Source organism: Eurosta solidaginis, chromosome 4, assembly GCF_040869045.1.
Source record: "Eurosta solidaginis isolate ZX-2024a chromosome 4, ASM4086904v1, whole genome shotgun sequence".
Lineage (NCBI taxonomy): Eukaryota > Metazoa > Arthropoda > Insecta > Diptera > Tephritidae > Eurosta > Eurosta solidaginis.
The window spans coordinates 245,376,466-245,395,918 of NC_090322.1; the positions used below are offsets into that span (position 1 = coordinate 245,376,466).

At 38.3% G+C, this 19,453-nt stretch overlaps 2 protein-coding genes across 2 annotated transcripts; one reads left to right on the forward strand and one right to left on the reverse strand.

Annotated features, from left to right (window-relative positions):
- Positions 1–7,960: 7,960 nt before the first annotated feature.
- On the forward strand, positions 7,961–14,266 carry PIG-T (phosphatidylinositol glycan anchor biosynthesis class T). The gene is made up of 2 exons (XM_067785397.1): positions 7,961–8,427; positions 8,489–14,266. The coding sequence occupies exons 1-2, from the start codon at positions 8,253–8,255 to the stop codon at positions 10,129–10,131; spliced, it is 1,818 nt and encodes a 605-aa protein (XP_067641498.1). The 5' UTR covers positions 7,961–8,252; the 3' UTR covers positions 10,132–14,266.
- LOC137251207 (uncharacterized) lies at positions 14,135–18,308 on the reverse strand. The gene is made up of 3 exons (XM_067785396.1): positions 17,431–18,308; positions 16,999–17,368; positions 14,135–16,930 (listed from the first exon to the last, which is right to left on the reverse strand). The coding sequence occupies exons 1-3, from the start codon at positions 17,911–17,913 to the stop codon at positions 15,543–15,545; spliced, it is 2,241 nt and encodes a 746-aa protein (XP_067641497.1). The 5' UTR covers positions 17,914–18,308; the 3' UTR covers positions 14,135–15,542.
- Positions 18,309–19,453: the final 1,145 nt, after the last annotated feature.

Sequence of the window (19,453 nt, forward strand, 5' to 3'; positions counted from 1 at the left end):
CTCATGACCACATACAAAGCAATTAGCCAGCCGATTACGTGCTACGCGTCACCCATATGGTCGCCAAGCCTAAAAACTACCCACTGGAAAAAACTACAGGCCTGCCAAAATACTGCTCTCAGAATCGCCACGGGCTGTCTTCTTATGTCCCCAGAACACCATCTGCATAATGAGGCGAGAATACTCCCCATCAGGGAGAGAAATGAGATGCTGACCAAACAGTTTCTGTTGAATACCCAGAAACCTGGGCATCCCAACAGACATCTGATTGACGAACCAGCACCGCCTAGGGGCCTAAGGAGTCATCTCCGTAAGCATTTTGAGGAAATACGGCACCTGAGAACCCAGCCGTATGAAGCGAAAAAACACAAGCAGGTCCTTGGTGAACTCCATAGACAGGCGTCGGACCTTTATGTCGGGAATTGCCCGGTGAATCCAGTACTTGAAGAAAAATATCCAGAACTCGCGGAAGAGGAACGCATACTCCCCAGGGAAACGCGTGTCACTCTTGCTCAACTTCGTTCTGGATACTGTAACAGGTTAAACTCTTACCTATCCAGAATCAACCCTGACATACAAAATGTATGCCCCGCTTGCAATGTGTCCCCACATGACACCAACCATCTCTTCAATTGTAATGTGGAACCAACGCCTCTAACACCCCTTTCCTTATGGTCCACCCCTGTTGAAACGGCAAGTTTCCTTGGACTCCCGTTAGAGGATATTGATGACAATATGATATGATTCTCGAGTTAAATCACTGTTTTGTTTATAAATATGAAATAACTTCAGACTTGGCAATTGAAGTTCATTTCGCCTTGCCCATTCACATATAAAATTTCGCCAAGCACTGTTATAAACATTCTCCCTATACAACACAAATACTTGCTGTTAGCAATTTTGTTCGTTTGTTATATTGCAGTTTTTAATTGCGAAAGTTTCCAACGAGTGGGAAAAATAATTTCACTTGGAAAGTGTGCCAGCACCGTTAGCCAAATCGACTGTCAAATTCTTCTTATTCTTTTCGTGTAACAAAAGTTGCAAGTTGGCTACTTTTTCATGTCAGATGGCGCCAGTGTCGCCCAATCTGCCATTTTCCATAAAAATACGTGCAATCTACTCATAATGTATAAGATTGAGTTTAGCACGGTTTTTCAGTACAAGTTCGACTCAGTTTGTCAGTTAAACTACGCATAAACTTATTTAACTTAAGCTGAGCTTAGGCAGCCGATCAGGGTTAAACTCTAGTTAACCTATCAGTTATTTGCGTTCGTTCGAAATGGCGTCGAATATACCCAACAAGCATTTGGGCTTGAGTAACATTAGAGCTTATGTTGATAACTAGGCATACTTCTAAAATCTCATGAGTTGTTTCGAAGCAGTGGCTCAACTCGAGAATCATAGCGTACTCAGCAAAAGAAGGATTTTTATTAAAGAGAAAAATGCTATTACTTATGTTGAAAAAATTTGATTCCCAAAATGTGGTTCTCTAATTGGACTCAATGTAAAATTCCATACTACAGTATTTTCACGGAAATAAAATATATATAATTTAAAGGTATATTATTAGGCTTTTCCGGTCTAAGTTTTTTTTTTTTTTTTAAGTGCGAAATAAAATTAGATTATTCCACTTTTCTAACCCAACGTTTCGCTAATAACTTTTAAGCATCATCAGGGGTATGTGTTTATTTGTTAAAACTGTTACAAACAACAAAATACAAAAAATGTTAAATTACATACAAAATATATTGAGTTTGATAAATCCGTGTGAAAAATCAACTAAAAACAGATAATAATACATAAAAAACCAACTTACAATATTGCACTCTGCCGAGGGTTTTTCCTCTTTTGAAATTATTAAAACTATTGTTTTTGAACATACAATACTTTTGAAAAACATAAAAACATTGAACATTTATGGACAGTAAATCAATACCATCTTAACGCTATGGTAATCTCGCCAATACTAAAAGCTATTTTCCTAAACACGTAATGTAAGCAGATGCTATATTGTCTGTATCTACTTTCTTGTTAATCGTCTTTTCTCTTCTTTCCATGATTCTCAGGCTATTTAAAGTGTATTTTGTTGTTTCTTTCCGTCCCTGTCAATAATCTTCGCATTAGTAAAGTCAGCTGAGTGTCCACTTGATATTATGTGTTGTGATAACGCTGTACTGTTCTTTTCTTTTCTTATATCCGCTTCATTTTCGCCCAGTCTAAAGCTGGAGACATTTGTGCTTTATCGGTAACCGTATCGGTAACCTTTCAACACCGGATTCGACCAACCTTATGAGAATCAACGCAAGCGATTATTGGTGCCGCTAAGGTCGTAACCGTATCGTAGCCAACCAATTGGGTTTTGGTTCACCGTCGTAACGATAAACAGCTGATTACGTTAGGGATACGACTACAGCGATACGACAAACGGCACCAATGACTCCAGCTCAACACCTAAGGGACGCTTTGTTGTGCCAATATATATTTTGCCGCATTGGTCGTTTGGTTTTCCTTTGCAAGTAATTTCGTAAATGACGTTGTTTTGTTGATGGAGATCTACAGGACACTTTGTTCTTGTAAATATCGTTGACAAAGGTCGGTTTGACTTATAGACAAGTGATGCTAAAAGTTATTAGCGAAACGTTGGGTTAGAAAAGTGGAATAATTTAATTTTATTTCGCACTTAAAAAAAACAAAAAAACTTAGACCGGAAAAGCCTAATAATATACCTTCAGATTCAACAAGAACTGGTCGGAAATACACAATATATATAATTTTTTTTTGATTAATTGCGCTTCATTACTGCTATCAAGCAGGTGTTTATTTCTCATAATAAACAGCTGTTGGTTTTGGTGGTACCACCTTGAAGATTTTTTTTTTTTCAACTGCACTTCAACTCGATATCCAATGTAGGATATCAACTGAAGAAATGTCTTCAATATTCATTTGAGAACTTTAAATTTCTCAAAATCTCTCCAAGGTTGGATAATAGTTTGATAATTATAATAAAGTTGGAGATCAACTCGAGAACTCTAAATTTTACAAAATTTCTCAAAGGGCCTGCTTATGTGACGGGGCTTTAATTGACAGTTCTAGTGAGGGCTCGAGCTCATATGATTTTTGATGAAGCATCGTGTGTTGACAGATGAGTTGTTTGCATGGGGTGGGACATATATGCCATTTGTCACTCCTCATACAAACATATACAATTTACTCAACTGTCAGTGCACGATTATGCATCGAAAATCGAAGTGTTATCGATGTTGATGGTCCTTTGCCGGATGCAGATCCGATACGTTCCTGTACCAAGCTCGGCCCTCTCTGGAAAGATTTGGTACAACCCTAGAGCCATGAGGGGGTCGCCAGTGCATCGGCTGTTAATGAATCAGGATTCGCCACGGATAAGTGAGGCTGACAATTGGGTTGGAGAAGCTATATATTATGCTTTCAACCCCTTGAAAGGGTTGCGATACACAACCCCTTAAATCTATTTGGTATTTTAGTCGCCTCTTACGCCAGGCATACGTACAGCGGGTATGTTCTAACCCAAACCCGATGGGGGCTCGAAAATCCTTTGTTTGCGGCCTTGAGACAAGCCGATAACAAAATTCAATTAAGCTGCCGTGCAACGCACAAAATTTGCTTGATGGTTACCATAGCAACGTGTAGTTGTGTACGTTTCGGGTGATTGTCGCTTGCCCGGCCACCACACAAGCAGAAAGCATCAAGCGCAAATTGTATTGAAAATTCGTAGCATGCAGACGTGAACATGTCACCGGATGACGATTTTTTATTGCTTATAAATTTTGCGAATTTTCATAAACATATTTGAACTCTTTTCTAAGGATTTTTTCGAGGATGAAGTTTTGCAGCTTATTCAATTTTAATATAATAAGATGCTAATATTAAGCCATTAAGAAAATTACTTGATTTTCGGCAATTTTTTTTTTTCCATCCGACCTTTGCATTTGTAGGTTTCAATAAACCACAATGTAAAATCTTTTTCTTCCGCGAAGTTGCTCATTGCACGTCCTCACAAAACTAACACATTAATGCTTGTCAACCACGTCGGTCACGATCAAATAGACCAGCTGTCAAGCGAAAAAATCTAAAAATTTTGATTTTCATCAACGCGAAGCCGACAACAAATACGTGTGAAAACGATATCGCCCGATACGCACACAACTACACGTTGCTAGGTAACCATCAAGCAAATTTTGTTCGTTGCCCGGCAGCTTTAGTAGTCAAAATCGTCAAAATATTCCTCACGTTCCAATGAAACGTGGTCCAGATCGGATAGAAATTTAATCTCTATCCGTTTTTGGACCATCTTTCATTGGAACGCAACTATTGATAGTAGTAGCCTTCGATAAACGATATCGGTAGGCTCCATCTCTAGACATCAGCTGGTAATAGAATTGTTTACTATATAGTTTGGCAGCTTAATTCGAGGTTATGTTGCGAATAGAGTGGAAGGCACTCGCAGGCCGTGAAAATAGGCACTCGAATGGAGTGCATAGTGTTCAAGTACAAGTGTGTTGACTTATCTGTCAAGCATTCTGACAGGCACTCGCTGGATTCGGAATGACAGCGAATTCAAAATGGATACCATTATCGAATGCTCCGAATGATTGAAAAATTGAAAAAGTCGAGACGATTGGTAGACAAAAATGTTGTCGTTGAGACCAAAAATGCGACTCTAGACCTGAGATTTCCATCAGGTGAGCGAGGCTGTTTGTAGTTTTGACGTTTATCGCTTAGTGAACACACTTGGTATAGGTACACTATGATGGAGTGGAATGAAGAACAGTACGAAGGCCAGAGTTGCAATGGATCAATATTAAAGATAAATTTAGAAAAAATAATTAAATACTTGAGTATAAGCTAACATTTTCTCTCAATTACTGCAATTAAGGTGTCCTAGATGCTATATATTCCAAAATTATAACATTTTATGTCTGTTTAAAAATTTAACTTCAATTTCCCTAAGATTTCCGTAATATGGCCATTAGTGATGTTTGTGTGTGTGTGCAAATTTTGAGCGATCAGCTGTTAGTTGCGCCATAGATGAATGGATTTGCAACTCTTTGTTTCGAGAGAGCGCTGTCAAAATGCACATTTTTTATAACATTTATTAATGATGCCACTCCAAACAAAAATGAATAGATCTGAAAATGGGAATTTTTGATATATATTTCGGCGATTATAGGTTCAATAATTTAATAAAATGATAGTCGTAAAATATTTATTTCCTTAAAGTTATTTTACAATAATACGACTAGTTAGAGTTAAATATAAACAAATCTAAGTAAAATTTACATTTCGATTAAATTAATTAGTCAAATATTGTAACGCATTTAACTCGCAGTGAAAACCATATATTCTTTTGAAATTTCAGTAAATCGGACCTATGATATAATAGTTAACATTATTTAATGGATAGGGCTTATCCTACATGTCTGGCGTTCCAGGTTCTGTGATCAAAATGGACTGGTTGCATCGGGAGTTCATATTTACAAAACTTATTTTTAGTGATAACTTTTGATTGGGAAATAATATTTACCCTCCGCCTTCGAACTAATAATACTTGCACTAAAACAAGTATTTTTATCCTTTTTCCCATAATTTTTGAACGCTGTTCTACAGTTATGGGTCAAACTAAAGTTTACCAAAATTTTTGGCACGTTTTTCGTTTTTGCTGGCACATTTTTTGTTGTGGCACCCGCTTCAGCTGGCGCGAGGGATTTATCTGTGATTGTTGCCAGCAACAACTAGAAGATAAATCCCTCGTGAGAGCGAAAATATGAGAGCGTAAGCAAAAGATTCGTATCAATCTAATCTATGGTTGCGCTACTTGGTAAAGTTTACAATGGGTAATAGCATTGTTTACTATATAGTTTGGCAGCTTAAGTAGAGGTTATGTTGCGAATAGAGTGGAAGGCAGTGGACTAGGCAGTCGAATGTCATATAATGAAGGAATAGTGTTCGGAGTTTTTTCAAAGTTAAAAAAAAAATCATAAAAGATTTAATATAAATAAAACTATTGTTTTAATAACAACAAAAACGCCATATATATTCTGTATACATAAATTTGTTAGGATTATCTCACTTTAAAGTTTGAATTAAATAATCTAAAGTTTTGTGTGAATGTGCGAATTTTCACCGATCAGCTGTTAGTTGCGCTACTTGGTAAAATTTACAATGGGTAATAGCCACAGATGACATGATATGAAACTTCTCGCTCTCTGAGAGCGCGTGAAAATGTGCATTTTTTATAACATTGACCATAGATGCCATCATCCTCAAAATCAAATTTGGGCATTTCGGAATAACTTTGGGGTATTTTACATGGTAAAGGTTTAATTTATGATTTTCACCGAAAACTTACTCAAGATTGTCAAATGGCATATCAAAAAACTCGAATTTTTTCAGGATCACAAATACAAAAAAAAAGCTTATTTTACCCGTTAAAAATTTTTCCGTGACAACACGTGAAATTTAATTTTTTGATAGCTAAGGTAAAATGTACTTATCTCTTTTCGTGCGTTAATATAACAGCTCATTTAATTTTGTTATTTCTTGTACCTTTTTTACAAATTTTTGATCCGCTTATGTAGTTGAATACACTTGAAATGAAAAATAATGAAAACGCACCGATTTTCTTGGAATTTCTTTTGCGCGGTTTACGCAACTCTGATCTTCAAGACCCATTCTTGGAAACGAATGAAGTTTGTTTACAATCGAATGAACCAATGTTTACAATTGAATGAACTTTAAGACCCATTCTTGGAAACAAATTGAGAGAGAATGAATGTTTCGTATCATGTCATCATTGGTAATAGCCATAGATGAATGGATTTGCAACTCTTTGTTTCGAGAGAGCGCTGTCAAAATGCACATTTTTTATAACATTTATCAATGATGCCACTCCAAACAAAAATGAATAGATCTGAAAATGGGGATTTTTGACATACATTTCGGCGATTATAGTTTCAATCATTTAATAAAATGATAGTCGTAAAATATTTATTTCCTTAAAGTTATTTTACAATAATACGACTAGTTAGAGTTAAATATGGTAATAGTCTAGTTGAGGGGTCGACTGCTAATACGCTACCAAAAACATCGAGAGAGGTGTCAAACGACGCGTATTAATCTCGAGAACAATAATCCGATGGCGGAAAAGAAAAATTTTATCTCAGTCCGGAGATATTTGCATTTGAAGTTGGCGATTTCCATGTGGTTGTTGTTGTGTTTGTACCCCCAAAAAAAATTGTGCATCACCGTGGCGGTAGCCACGGTTATACCACACACCCGGACTTGGCATGGTGTAGCCCAGGGTTATTTTTTATAATCGCGGCCGAAGGCCGCCAACGCAAAAAAGTGTTCTGCACAAAAATACTATGGATCCGACCCCCGGTTTCGGAGGTACCCGCGGGTCATTTTTCGGTTTTTCGCTAATATCTTTTGAATGCGTTAAAATTTTTTTTTCCGCCTTCGGATTATTAATACTGATGTCAAGACGCGTCGTTTGACACCTCTCTCGATATTTTTGGTAGCGTATTAGCAGTCGACCCCTCAACTAGACTATTACCTTAAATATAAACAAATCTAAGTAAAATTTACATTTCGATTACATTAATTAGTCTAATATTGTAACGCATTTAACTCGCAGTAAAACCATATATTCTTTTGAAATTGCAGTAAATCGGACCTATAATATAATAGTTAACATTATTTAATGGATAGGGCTTATCCTACATGTCTGGCGTTCCAGGTTCTGTGATCAAAATGGACTGGTTGCATCGGAAGTTCATATTTACAAAACCTATTTTTAGAGATAACTTTTGAATGGAAAATAATATTTACCCTCCGCCTTCGAACTAATAATACTTACACTAAAGCAAGTATTTTAATCCTTTTTTCCATAATTTTTGAACGCTATTCTACAGTTGTAGGTCAAACTAAAGTTTACCAAAATTTTTGGCACGTTTTTCGTTTTGGATGGCACATTTTTTGTTCTGGCACCCGCTTCAGCTGGCGCGAGGGATTTATCTGTGATTGTTGCCAGCAACAACTAGAAGATAAATCCCTCGTGAGAGCGAAAATATGAGAGCGTAAACAAAAGATTCGTATCAATCTAATCTATGGTAATAGCTTCTTAAAGCATACTAAGAGGAACAGCTTCCGTTTTCTGATATGGATTTATTTTATTGGCATTAACTCGCTGTGTTAATTTCTAAGGACGCTTTTAAATGCTACGAATATTCGGAATTATTTATCTGATCATCCTTTTGATCTGGTCTATTGAAGCTGTGCGAGAGTCTAACGATTTTCATGAAGAACTTTATATTCGGCCTCTGCCAAATGGACATGTTAATACGTATTTTCATTTTACAAGCCGTTGGCATTATGGCGATAAAGATAATTGTAAGAAAATAAAATTTGAATATAAATTAAAGAAGTAATTCATTTAAAAAACCCTCTTCAGTACATTACACACAAATCATACCACGCCCCATTGCAGAAACCTTGCTCTTATACGAAGTTAAAGAGATACATATCGGCTTGACACAAGGACTTTGGAGATATGAAACTTTAGGATATCCAGTAGTGGATTCAGCACCGGGCGCAGAGGTAAGAGCATGGTTTGCGGGAAAAAATCTGACATCAACCATAGTAGATGATCAATGGATAAAACTTGCAAGCACCTTCTCCGGAATACTATGCGCCTCCTTAAATTTTATTGACAAAACAAATAGTGTGGAGCCTAAATTTAGTTTTCGACCACAATTTGTAACTGGTAGTAAAGAAAAAATACCACAATTTATACGTTATGCCAGCTTGCCGCGAGAAATCGTTTGCACAGAAAATTTAACACCATGGAAAAAACTGTTGCCATGCAATAGTAAACTAGGATTCGCGTCTTTACTTAATTCAGGCTATGTTCACAATACAAATTACCACTCGTTGGGTATAAAAATGCGTACAGTGTGTAAAAGTTATAATAGCAATTGCATATTGGAGTTTACTGAAACGGCAAATTTAGTCTATGATCCAAAACTACTTGGCGCAAATGGTGATTTTTCGCTACGACGTCTGTTTGGACAAGGTTTGAATGGATATTGCAGTTTGGCAAAAAGTAGTAAAATTTATGTTCATCTCGATGATCAGCCTTATGATTTAACACCAGCACCAGCATATAATATTACCTCTTTGCGTGGTGGTAGTAAAACAATTTACGGCGTATACGATATACAAAATTTAGTTGATACTGATAGACTATTTAATATTGCTTGGATAAGACGAAAGCAAATCAAGCCAACAGTATTATTAGCACAACCTCCTGTACTTTATGCGCATCGTTACATACTTGGGCATGGGCAGGAAAGAGGTCAAATAGTAACACAAATTACAAATACCCATTATTCAACATTGCCTATCATCCTGCAAGAAAATATACCGTGGTTTGTACCTTCCTATATGCATACGTTGAAATTGAGTGTGCAAACTAAAAATGGCGCGGAATACAGTTTAAAACCAAATATAATACATTACATACCAGGTGTTCAACGTGTACGTCCATATCATTTAGAATTGGTTTTTGGAATACCTGCTCTAAGTACAGTACAAATATCTTTTGATTTTGATTATATATTTCTGAAGTGGCTGGAATATCCACCCGATGCAAATCATGGCCATTATTTGGGTTCAGCTATCATTACGACGCAACTGCCAATTGGACGCAATTATTCTGCTATACCTGTTGATAAACACATTTTCGCTGCTTCTTTTAATGCCTCACGTACATCATATTTTTTGGAAATTCGTACTGAATCATTATTACTATCACTGCCAACACCCGATTTTAGCATGCCATACAATGTTATTTGCTTGGCTTGTACAGTGGTTGCTTTAGCTTTTGGTCCAATTCATAGCGTAGCTACCAAACGTATAGTCGTAGAACAAAAAGATGCACCACCACAATCATTAATGGGTAAGGTAATGCAGAAGTTATTCAAACGTAAAAAGAGCGAAATTGCTGATACTAATAGTACTACACAAACAGAGCCCGAGGGCTCGCTGTTATTTGGTCACTCAGATGCTGAAGTCATACACCAAAAATTTGAATAACTTGAAAATAGTAAATCTACGGTACGTCCAAAAAATGATAGTTTCTTTCTTTTATTTTAATGTACCAGTAATAAATAGTTTATGTATGATAATACTACATTGGACTCCAAGGTTTAAAGATTGTATAGAGCGCATTGGTTTTAGGACCCGGCTGTAGTACTGATGTCCGAATTAGTACAACGGTTGTTGTTGTTGTTGTAGCGATAAGGTTACTACCGAAGGCTTTGGGGAGTGTTATCGATGTGATGGTCGTTTGCCGGATACAGATCCGGTACGCTCCGGTAACACAGCACCATTAAGGTGCTAGCCAGACCATCTCGGGAACGATTAATATGGCCACATTAAATCTTCGGGACATCCCTCCCTCCCCACCCAAAGTTCCATGAGGAGCTTGGGGTCGCCAGATACTCATCTTTAGTGAAACAGGATTCGCCACGGATAGGTGAGGTTGACAATTGGGTTTGGAGAAGCTATATATTGCGCTGGCATACCAACCGCGGGTATATTCTGACCCCCTAACCCGCTGGGGGGTTATACAACCGCCAAACCTTCGTTTATTCCGTAGTTCGATTTCAAAGGAAATGCCATTCGAATGCTTTCAAATTGCATGCATATTTTAAACGGTTTTATTTAGCTTGACAGACCGGCCGGCCCCACGGCCGTTGTGAACAAATTTTGTAATTAGTAAAACAAGCTTGAAACTTGGAATATAGTTCAGAACCCGATGACAATGCAATAATAAAAAAAAACTCCGAAAGGTGGCGCATGGATCGAAATATTTCAAAAAATCGTATTTGTGGCTGACAATTGTCAGGGAAGAATCCTTGTAATAATGAGTCACTAAATGAACTAAATATAATGATAAATAATAGGCAATTAAATAAAGACTAAAAACTTGAAAATAAAATAATTAAAAAAAATTTTAAGTTAAACGGTTTTATTGAAAACAATAGTTACATGAAGTAATAATAATACTAAAAGCTAGAAAATAATTAGGTAGGTACTAGTCATTACACTCATCAATCTAGGGCGTTGATCAGACAATTAAATAAAAGCGTTGGGCGCGTGAAATATCTAAAAATGTAAGGCGTAGCATAACCTTATTAAGGTTCAGTTGATCTTGTATATGACTATGAATAGAAATTTGACGCCTCCAACGCATTATTTAATTGTCTGATCAACGCCCGAGATAGATGAGGAGTGTGATGACTAGTAACTAGATAGTTAATGGAGGATTGCACTGCGACCATTGGTCTATTCTGCCCTAAGTTTCTTCACAGCACCTCATTCAAGCCGACATCTCTTATGAACCCTAGCAGTTCAACTGGCTTGAGGGATTTAATGTGAGAATGCTCTGGCCATGGTGAGCCCATAAACTTAGCCCTGCGTCTTGAGATTGCGTTACACTCCGGGAGGATATGATCCGCCGTCTCCGTTGATTGATCACAAAATCGGCATGCGTTGTTCGATAGTCCCAGCTTCTGCATGTGGCTATTCAGTCTACAGTGTCCTGTAAGAATAGCTGTTAGGATTCTTAGGTTATCTTTCGAGAGGCCTATCAATGCCCTATATCGAGTTGTGCTGTAACCCCCTAATAGTAGCTTAGATTATCTCAGGCCTGGCATATTGCGCCAGTGTTCTTCCCTGTTGTTGTTGTTATAGCAGTGCTTCGCCCCATCCAATAGGTCTGACCAATCACAAATTGTCATCAACGGGAGTCCGAGGAAACTTGCTGTTTCAACAGGGGTGGCCCATAATCAGAGAGGTGTTAGAGGCGTTGGTTCCACATTACAATTGAAGAGATGTTTGGTGTCATGTGGGGATACATTGCAAGCAGGGCATACATTTTGTATTTCGGGTTTGATTCTGGATAGGTAAGAGTTTAACCTGTTACAGTATCCAGATCGAAGTTGGGCTAGATTGAATCGCGTTTCCCTAGGCAGTGTGCGCTCCTCTTCTGCAAGTTTAGGGTATTGTTCTTTGAGTACTGGATTCAGCTGAGCAATTCCTGACATAGAGGTCCGACGCCTGCTTATGGAGTTCACCAAGGCTTCATACGGCTGTGTTCTTCCCTCTTTTCCTTCTCTTCTACTGATAAATGCCCCCTGAATTCCTGCGGGCCCACTGGCAGGAACGGCTCCGGACAGATGGGTCGTGTCGTTGCTGCCTCTCTGGCAAGACTATCCGCCGCTCATTACCCTCAACTTGCCTGTGGCCTGGAACCCAGGCTAGCAGTAGTTTGTTGTGTGCTCTTAGTCGATTTTATCTCGACTAGTAGCTAGGACCTACCTAATCATTTTATTATTTAGTATTATTATTCATCTAGTACTGTTTTCAATAAAACCGTTTAAGATTGCGGGTTCGAATCGAGCTCAAGGCCTAACAATAATTTTTTATCATTATTATTATGATAAATTTTTTCTTAATTGAAACATTTTTTTTAAATTAGAATAGAAGAAAGAAAAAAATTACACAACTGCCAAAGCTCGTTGTATAGATCCATTTAGGGAACTGCTAAATTCCTTCATCGGCAACGTTTAGGCGATCTTAAAAATCAGTAGGCCGATATAACAACAAACAATTTTTTTAATTATTTTATTTTCAAATCTGGTGTAGTGCCCAGCACGAGTTGGTCGGAGTATCTTTCGCTTTAAAATGTGTTACATTTCTCGTCCCTCAGGTCTTGTAACAGCGTCAGTTTATCAACACCTCTGCCATACGGCTGCCCTAGAGAATGTTTAAAAAAATCTTAAAATTTATCTGTAATCCGTAACTATATTTAGTCTGATTAATTGTTAAATTTGTAGACTAATAAAAAAATAAATATCCTAGGCCACTGTCGGAATGGAACGTTTACGGTCAACCGTTTGACTATTTGAAAATGGTGCCAAAGACAGCAGGGGTAAATACCTTCATTGGTGGAGGCATTACAATAAGTGTCTGCTCTTTCTTCCTGGCTCCGTCTTCATCTTCATATTTGCCTTCTCTTGACCTTCATCTCCGTAATTGATTAATGATTTTGTTTTTCCTTTTGGCCTTCCTTTACAACTTCTAGATCTTTGTGTTTATCTTGGTCTTTGTTTTCATATTTGTCTTCATTTTCTTTTTGGGATGGTCTGCTCCTTTATAATAATCTTCGTATTTCTATTTGCTCTTGTGTTATTCTCCTTTTGTGTTTGTCCTTATGTTTGTATTGTTGTTGTTATAGTGACAAAAACACTCGCCGAAAGTATCTGGGAGTGTTATCAATATTGATGGTCCTTTGCCGGATATAAATCTGCTACGTTCCTGTAAGAAGCATCATTAAGGTACTAGCCCGACCATCTCGGGAACGATTAAATATGATCACATGAACCTCCAGGGCCATATCTATCCCTATCCCTTATTCCATTAGGAACCTGGAGTCACCAGAGCCTCACCTGCTTAACAGTGTATGATACATTCATATTGAAACAGGATTCGCCTCGCGTAGGTGAGCTTGACAATTGGGTTGCGCAAGCTGTGAATTGCGTTTACAAACTCTTTGAATTCCCTTATATTTGAATTATGAAGGTGTTAAAGATAAATACAAATAAAATAAATAATTCAAAAATTCGAAATTATCTTTTTCCCGATCTCCTTCCTTCACCTTTTTATTTAATTCCCACTATCTCTCCACTTCTGCTCTTTCATTCACACCCCCAAACTTTATATCTGTAACTACTAATTTTTACACTTATTTCATAATATACAGTTTAAAAAATTCAATTTGAATGGGAGTGCCAGGACCCATTTTCTATTATCCCCGTTTTTACTGGCGGGTTTAAATGTTTCCCCATAAATCAATTGTCTAACATTAATGCTTCGAGAGATATGTTAGTATGTAAAATCTCTTATGTATGGGCGGTGCCATGCCCCTTTTCCCTTGTACATAAATTTTCTGGGGATATATTAGCCTCATACACGCTTTTAGTGCTCTAACATGAACACTTTCACAGATAAAGGCAGAAGAAACACCAATCAGCACGGTTTTGTATAAACTTGTCGCATACACATAAACACTTTATTGATATTATTATAAGCAATAGTAGCAGTAATAAACATAATTATTAAAAATAAAAATATCTTCCCTACTGGCAATTTAATAAAACATAAACATTAGAGTATTTGATATTATTAAAGAACAAATCTACACCCACTTAAGGTTCTAGGCGAGTAAGAGAGAATGAAAAGTGAAGTCGATTGTGAGCAATATTTTTTTTTAAACTTTTCATTCAATGCTTAACTACCGTATTTGGTGCAGGCGAACGTCTCCTCTTTTTCTAACTTCAATTTCAATCAACTCTCATCAAACTTTACTTATCGTGTTCATTTAATATTTTTCATACATATTATTTACTAATTTGCATATTAATTGTATTATTTTATTTTTTAGCTGAAATGTGTTTTTGGATTTATGATCCGCTTCTACTAAGAGTGATTTAGTTCACTTATTAAAAAAACACAAATTAATGTTATTTTGTGTAAAGGTTCTGGTCCAATATACATTAAAAATTTTTTTTTAATGAACATAAACTTTATAAGAAATTCAACAGAAGCGGCTCTATAACTAATAAGGATACATTTCACTGAAGGTTTAATAGTATACGTAGTATGCTACATAAATTACTTATTAATAGTTTTACTTTTGTTTTTTCACTGTGAACTATGATCTTAATTTTAATATATAGAAGTCTGCATTCAATTGGGAGCTACATATTTTTGACAAGTATCAATTTTCTTCCAAATTCCTAATAGTAACAAATGATTGTTCGTTGAATTATGCCCAATTTAAATTGTATTGTGGTTACTAATTTGTTTATACAGTAAAGTATAACTAATAAATAAATATGTTATACCTTTACGAAAACTATTATATTGAGAATAAAATTTAATATTTTTTACTTTCATATTTAAATACTACTAAATACGACAAACATTGTACAGCTTAATTATTGGCTTAACTGTCAAGTAAATTAAAAAGGATAATTTTGCTTTTATAATAATAGATTATAAATGTCATTATTTCAAACGTTTGCTGCATTCAATTATTAAGCACCTTATTAAAAAAAAATGTATTTGTCTCGTTTGAGTGTGCGTATCAATTAATAAAATAGTTTTAACTATTAATAATACATATCATTAGCTTAATTCAAAAGTGCATAAAGCAACAAATTTTAAAATGTATAGGGAAAGCAAAAACATTTTATTTTTACATTCACCAGTCGAAATTAGCTTTTTTTAAGTGGCATAATCGCGCCGCTATTGGCGCCAACTCTTTCAAATTTTTACTCTTTCGAAAAATCTGGTGGTGAGAGCCTTTGTGAATTAATATGCATGTATTTTAAAACTTTATTTTTCATATTTTTTCCGATTTGCTTTAACATATTAACTTATTGTGGCGGCTGATTACCATAATATGAATATGCATTTGTCGGCGGTCCTTGTGGTGCACCTGGTGGTGGCATTTGTCCACCTGCTGGTCTATAACCTTGGTAGCCCTGTGATGGTGGATACTGACCTTGCGGCATAGCACCGTAACCACCTTGCGGTTGATGATAGTTATGTCCTGGATAACCGCTAACGGGGGGTGGTGGCCCGTAGGATTGAGGTGGAGGCGCCCCATATGCTTGCGATGTGGGTGGTGGTTGATATTGTTGTTGATTGGGTATTGGAGACGAACCATTTGGAGGAGCAGTTGTATTTGGTGGCCCCGTAGGTGGACCGCCTGGACCAGGAGGTTGCTGTTGCGGTTGTTGTGCTGGTGCTCCGTATGGCGATGGACCACCAGAAGTGGCTCCAGCAGATGAATAAACAGGTTGTGACGAAGATCCATGGAGTTGTGGTTGTCCACTTGATGCCCCCGGTTGCTGGGGCGCATATTGTTGCTGCTGTTGTTGTTGAGTTGGTGTAGATTGTTGATTAGATGTACCATTATTTACACCAATGTTACCAGCTGAAGTAGATGGGGAAGTCGATTGCGGTACTACGGGTGGAGCATTCGGTCCATTTGGATTTCCCGAATTCGGAGCTTGTTGATTTGATGGAGGAGGCGGTGTTTGACCTGGACTCGGTGAGGAACTATAACCACCAGTTGTGCCTTGTGCTGTTTGTGGTTGCTGTGGTGCCTGACCGGGATATCCACCAGCTGCACTACTCTGTTGGTATGGTGACTGTGGGGGATATGGTGATTGAGCAGGAGTTTGTGGAGGTGGGCCATATCCTCCAGATGCTTGACCATAACCAGTTGGCGGAGGCGTACCATAACCACCATAAGACATTGGTGGTGGTGCGGTATTACCACCTTGAGGCGGTCCGTATTGATTCGGCGGTGGTGGACCTTGCCCACCTGCTGGTTGGCCATACATCTGTGAAGGTGGTGGTTGTTGGCCTGGTGGAACTTGCTGATTTGGCGGCGGTGGCGGATAAGCCCCTGGAGGGCCTTGTTGACCACTAGTATTAGGATAGCCATGTTGACCTGGCGGTCCGGTACCAGAGGCTGATGTCGGCGGCATACCTGCATGATGATAACCACCTTGTGAATTTGGTGGAGGTGGTCCGTAGCCTTGTGTTGGTGGTCCATATGGATAACCACTTTGTGGTTGGTAGCCACTTTGTGGCGGATATCCAGGATAATGACTGTGTTGTTGTTGTTGATATCCACCTCGGTATTGCGTTTGTGGAGGTGGCCCCTGTTGCTGTTGTTGGGGTGATGGTTGTTGTTGCTGTTGCGGACCCTGTCCAGGCTGCTGCCCAGTTTGAACACCTGGGCGTTGTTGATCTGAACATAGAAAAATTATCTTAATAAATATAAAATTGTAACAAAAAACTTTTGAACATAGCATTTACTTGATGCAGTATTCGAGCCAGGTGGGGCTTGTTGATTACCAGCTGATTGCGGAGTGGTACCACCCCTATATCCAACACCTTGCTGTGGTTGTTGGCCAGGTTGCTGCGAGTTAGCTCCCTGTTGCGAAGGGACCTGTTGTTGTTGGGGATTTGGTGCCATCCCAGGATGAGATTGCGGTGGTTGTCCACCATAGGGCATTTGCGTTGTTGGTGACTGCATATTTCCATCGGCGTGTGACATTGGGGGCATGCCTCCAATTTGTTGCTGGTTCCCGCTATTTGGTGGACCACCTTGTGACGGTTGCGGTCCACCCATTATACCATGTGGGCCTTGCTGTTGCGCTGCCTGTTGCTGAAGAACATGTGGATGCTAAACAAGTTTTACAATTGCAGATAAAAAGAACATATACATATATCACATGAAATACCTACCGGCAAAATTTGGGCGATATTCATTGTCGGATCAGCCAATTGCGCCAAGTAAACAAGATTTCTATGTAGTGCCATGTGATAAGTCATGCACTCTTGCGCTTTGCCCATTGTTTGAAAGTCTTGTATTGTTTGTATAAGCCCACAGTTGTCATCTAGTATTTTCTGTATTTGTGCAGGACTCGGTGATGGTGGCATTCCGCTACGTTGTGATGATTGTGGTGATCCCACACCGCCCATCATTCCTATACTTCCCACGGAGGGAGGTGGACCCACTGGTCCACCGCCACTACCCATCATCGGTGGGCCACGCTGCATGGAACCCCCTGCACCCATTGGCACACCCATTCCTACATTTCCCGAACCTGGTCCAACGACCGGTTGTTGTTGTTGCTGCTGCATTGGCGTTGGAGGCTGTTGTGATTGCAGTACAGCGCCAGGTGGTGCCGACTGCTGCGGTGGTTGCGGCGAATAAACTGCAGACATTTTACTGGCTGCAGCCTTCTTCTTCCGCTTGGGAGTTTTCTCCTGTTTTTCCACAATTTTAGCGGCTTTTACTTACCACGGCAAGAAAAAATATATATAACCTCTTCGACTTTGGAAGTCGACAGTAAACGATTTTCGGTATATGAACTTTCTTTCTTCCGACCCCTGTAGCTAATGCACAGAGCACACGGCAAAGTATCTAATGAATAAGTTACTGTGGTTTTTTCAAAACTTTTCTATTCTGCCCGTTTTCTGAATTTATTTTATTGGGGTTATAATATTTATTCAAATGGCGGTTTTAGCTTTGCCCAATTATAAGAATTTCAGAAATATGCACTTATTTGTTAAAAGAAAAGTATCACATTTTTCACAATCAAGTGACGCTTTGGGCTTTCGTTGACGTTGACTGCATGTTGAATTCGCCTGAAAAAACTGGTTTTCTATATTCAGAGTTGCATTGTGAAGACCATTTTTGACTTTTTGGAATAACAAATAATTGACGGACTATTTAGTAAATTCCGCTCATTTTTTTTTTTTTTTTTGACGACGTCCTCACGTGCCAATGAACAGTGATCCAGATACCCATGGCAAAGAGGATAAATACAATAAGAGCCGTCATTCGTTATTTTTTTGACATTTACTCGATGTATACTGAGAGGTAGTTGCTACTTTTTTTTTGGGCGAGATGTTTATAAATGTCTTCTGTACATTTTCGTGGGGTATTTGTGTTTATTTTTCGACTGTATTTAATTAATTTATTTAATTCTCTTTCCAAAAGTCACAGTTGCCCAAGGGACCTACACGGCATGGATAAATGCGAGACAATTAAAAATGCCTCTCAGAAAACATTCGGCATCAATTTTTTCAATTTCCAGCGAGATACTCGCCACAAAATAACGAGTGACTGCTCTTATTAGGCGCCTTCTATTCTAAGCGAGCACGAAAAGAACACTCGCTTATTCATCGAATTACATTCAAAGCAACAACACTAACTCGGTTATTTTATCCAGTCCTCGCGAAGTCGGCTAATCAATAACCGAGTTGAGAGGTAGTGTTGAAAATAGAAAATATTGCTCTATTGTGAATGAAGTTTAAAATACACCAAGGAAATTTTTTGACATATAGAACTATCGCAGCCAACTTCACTCAAAAAGCGCAAAACAAAACAAAAGAAAATAAATCTTTTGTTATTACATTTCATTGCATATATATTTTATGCTGCATAATGCCGCAACAGCCGGGCTATCCACCACAACCTGGTCCACCTGGTTATCCTCCACAACCTCAGCAGCCAGGTCATCCTCTACAACAACCAGCTGCGCCAGGTGGTTACATGGGTCAAATCATGCCACCAACACAACCTGGACAGGCGCCAATGCCCAGGCAGCCACCCATGCCGGGTCAACCCCCAATACCCAGACGTCATGCAAGGTGGCAGAATGTTGACATACAAACATAAAAAAAGTTCCATGTACTTTGTTTTTATACATTCGATGGACAAATGGCAAAATCGTACTGCCCCGGAAGTTGATGTATCAAA

What these genes read in the sequence shown, in the direction of transcription:
- PIG-T (XM_067785397.1), top strand. Translation starts at nt 8,253, where the DNA reads ATGCTACGAATATTCGGAATTATTTATCTGATCATCCTTTTGATCTGG. An exon ending in TTATGGCGATAAAGATAATT is followed by an intron (nt 8,428 to 8,488) that starts GTAAGAAAATAA and finishes AACCCTCTTCAG; the next exon opens with TACATTACACACAAATCATA.
- LOC137251207 (XM_067785396.1), bottom strand. Translation starts at nt 17,913, where the DNA reads ATGTCTGCAGTTTATTCGCCGCAACCACCGCAGCAGTCGGCACCACCT. An exon ending in ATATCGCCCAAATTTTGCCG is followed by an intron (nt 17,369 to 17,430) that starts GTAGGTATTTCA and finishes AAACTTGTTTAG; the next exon opens with CATCCACATGTTCTTCAGCA. An exon ending in TGGCTCGAATACTGCATCAA is followed by an intron (nt 16,931 to 16,998) that starts GTAAATGCTATG and finishes TTCTATGTTCAG; the next exon opens with ATCAACAACGCCCAGGTGTT.